The sequence below is a fragment of the Penaeus monodon genome, chromosome 22 (genome assembly GCF_015228065.2).
Source record: "Penaeus monodon isolate SGIC_2016 chromosome 22, NSTDA_Pmon_1, whole genome shotgun sequence".
NCBI lineage: Eukaryota > Metazoa > Arthropoda > Malacostraca > Decapoda > Penaeidae > Penaeus > Penaeus monodon.
The window spans coordinates 37,046,915-37,049,295 of record NC_051407.1 but is presented as its reverse complement, the minus strand read 5'-3'; the positions used below and the strand labels follow the sequence as shown (position 1 = coordinate 37,049,295).

Genomic DNA, 2,381 nt, shown 5'->3' with positions numbered 1-2,381 from the left:
GATTTCAAAATAACTTTTATTCTCAGTTTTGTTTGCTTCATGTCTTAACATTAGGAAAGTGCTGAGGACCATTTTAAAGACACTTATAGACTACACTGCACTTACATGTCTAAGGTTCAATGTTGTATGAAAATTACTGTAACAAATATAATCATTCATCCTAAAGTTTTTTATTATTCTCTTCTAATGTTATTTTGCTGACCAATTTTAAATCTACTTATTGGATTGTACATTTTCAATTTCTATTTCATGTACCAACTGCACAATTGAATCAAAATAATTTTGCATCAGAGCTTACCTAGCTAGCAATAAGAACTAGGTATCTACATCTGACCAACAGAAATTGAGTTTTTAATAACTACAGGCAGAAGCAATTTCTCTGTTGTCAAGTCACCCCAGAGCAACCTTGGATCCTCAATGACCAAAATCCCTGAAATTCAAACCTCGACACCTCTCCCTCATGCATTACAAAAATATCTCGGAAAGATAAAACTCTGATCATACGAGCTTTCAATTACAGCTTCAGTAAATGCAAAATATACTATACTTAAAAGGTGTAAAATATGTAACATGGTAGAAGCTGTAAAATAATAAAATCTTTTGAAATTGCATACATCATTCATCTTACACATTATGCAATATATCAATATCCTGCATGTTTCATTTCGGTATTTTATTAATTCTGAAAGGAATGGCAAAAAAGGGAAATTAGAAGTAAAGAAGTACACTTAGAAATGAAGAACAGAATTGCAAGAGAAAGATAAATATATCACAACAATCCTTCACCACTGCACAACACATTAATATATGTCTTAAATATATAAAAGTTTCATATCCATAGAACACGTAGTTGGTCGAGCTGGATGGCCTAAACATAAATACAATCCTCTGTAGTTCTTTCCCCTTATTTTTATAATAATGGTGAAAACTGGAACATTAGCATTACAATTTTTCTGAAACAGATTAAAATGAGTAAGTGCCAACAGAAATGTGAAAACAATATTGCAAGCCGACTCTGAAGAATCCTATAATACATGTAATTCATTCATTATGATGAAAAATGCTACAAAATCTCTTTATTCTTGCAATCCATTGAATCTGAAGACTCATTATCCATTAACCAAAGCAAAGAACTTCCATCACAGTTACTGCCTGCAGTGTTGGATTTGCAACAGAATACGGGAATCTATCAAAACCATGACAAGCTGCCCCAATCTCCCCAGTAATTGATGTCGCAACAACTGCTCCCATGAATCCAGGGTAATACATTGCAATCTGAAATAGGGCTTTTTCTGCAGCTTTATGAGGAGATAAACCAGACCTCATTCCTTCTACTGTTATCAAAGCTGGCATGAAGCGCATCATCACATCTCCATCCCCTGTGGCTGCCGCTCCTCCTACATGTCTGTCAACATAGGCCCCACTGCCTGGAATTGGGGAATCTCCAACCCTACCAGGAATCTTGTGAGTGGCCCCATTAGTTGATGTTCCACCAGCAATGTGTCCTTGAGTATCTATGGCAATCATTCCAATAGTGTCATGGTTCCCGGTATTAAAATTTTTTCCCTCTTGTGCAGTTGCCCATTTTTTACTTTTCGTTGATACATCTACAGGGGTATAGGGTCCACAACTTGCTGTAGGGTCTGGCAGAACATTCTTCCAGTAATTAGGCTGACAGGATTCTTCTTTCCAATGCTCATGTATTTCAACAGACTTAGCAGTCGTCAAATTTTCTTCCTTGAATCCCATTTGTAGAGCAAACTCCGTGGCCTGATCTCCCACAAGCAATGTATGTGTTGTATGTTCAAGTACCATTCGAGCAACAGATATTGCACTCTTAACTCTACGCAGAGCAGCAACTGCTCCTACATCATGTGTTGTCCTGCATAAAAATGATTAACTATATGAAGTACTTCACATAAAATATAATTAAGGTTTCTACAAAAGATGAGTATTTACCAGATACTTAATAAAAACCTTAACATCTTGAGTTCAGAATACAGCACCTCTTAACTGCAACACATTATTGTCAAGATCATATTACACATATCTACTTGAATACTACTATAAACCTAAAGATATACAAAAATATTACAAAATAGCTTACCCATCCATAATCATTGCATCTAACGTTGTCTCTCCATTTTCATCTGGACTTCCTCCAAAACCTACAGATCCATCGCACTGCAGCTCCTCACACACAGAACAGCCTTTCTCTACAGCATCTAAAGCCGAACCTTTGTCATTGTACAACACACTCCATGCTGAAACACAAAGAATATAGTACTTATGTCATCTTTAATGAGCAGCCTTGCCAAGAGCAAAAATTTTAATTGCTGAAGATGGAACATATAATAGTTTTTACCAATACTTCATATTAT

The 2,381-nt window shown here is 35.8% G+C and overlaps 1 protein-coding gene across 1 annotated transcript in view; it reads right to left on the bottom strand.

Annotated features, from left to right (window-relative positions):
• Positions 1 to 6: 6 nt before the first annotated feature.
• LOC119587109 (N(4)-(Beta-N-acetylglucosaminyl)-L-asparaginase-like) overlaps positions 7 to 2,381 on the bottom strand; it is a 9,721-nt gene continuing 7,346 nt past the window's right edge. The window contains exons 2-3 of the mRNA XM_037935861.1: positions 2,108 to 2,264; positions 7 to 1,882 (exon numbers count right to left, since the gene is read on the bottom strand). Of these exons, the coding sequence (XP_037791789.1) occupies positions 1,117 to 1,882; positions 2,108 to 2,264 (923 nt within the window). The 3' untranslated portion in view covers positions 7 to 1,116. The remainder of the gene's footprint in view (positions 1,883 to 2,107; positions 2,265 to 2,381) is intronic.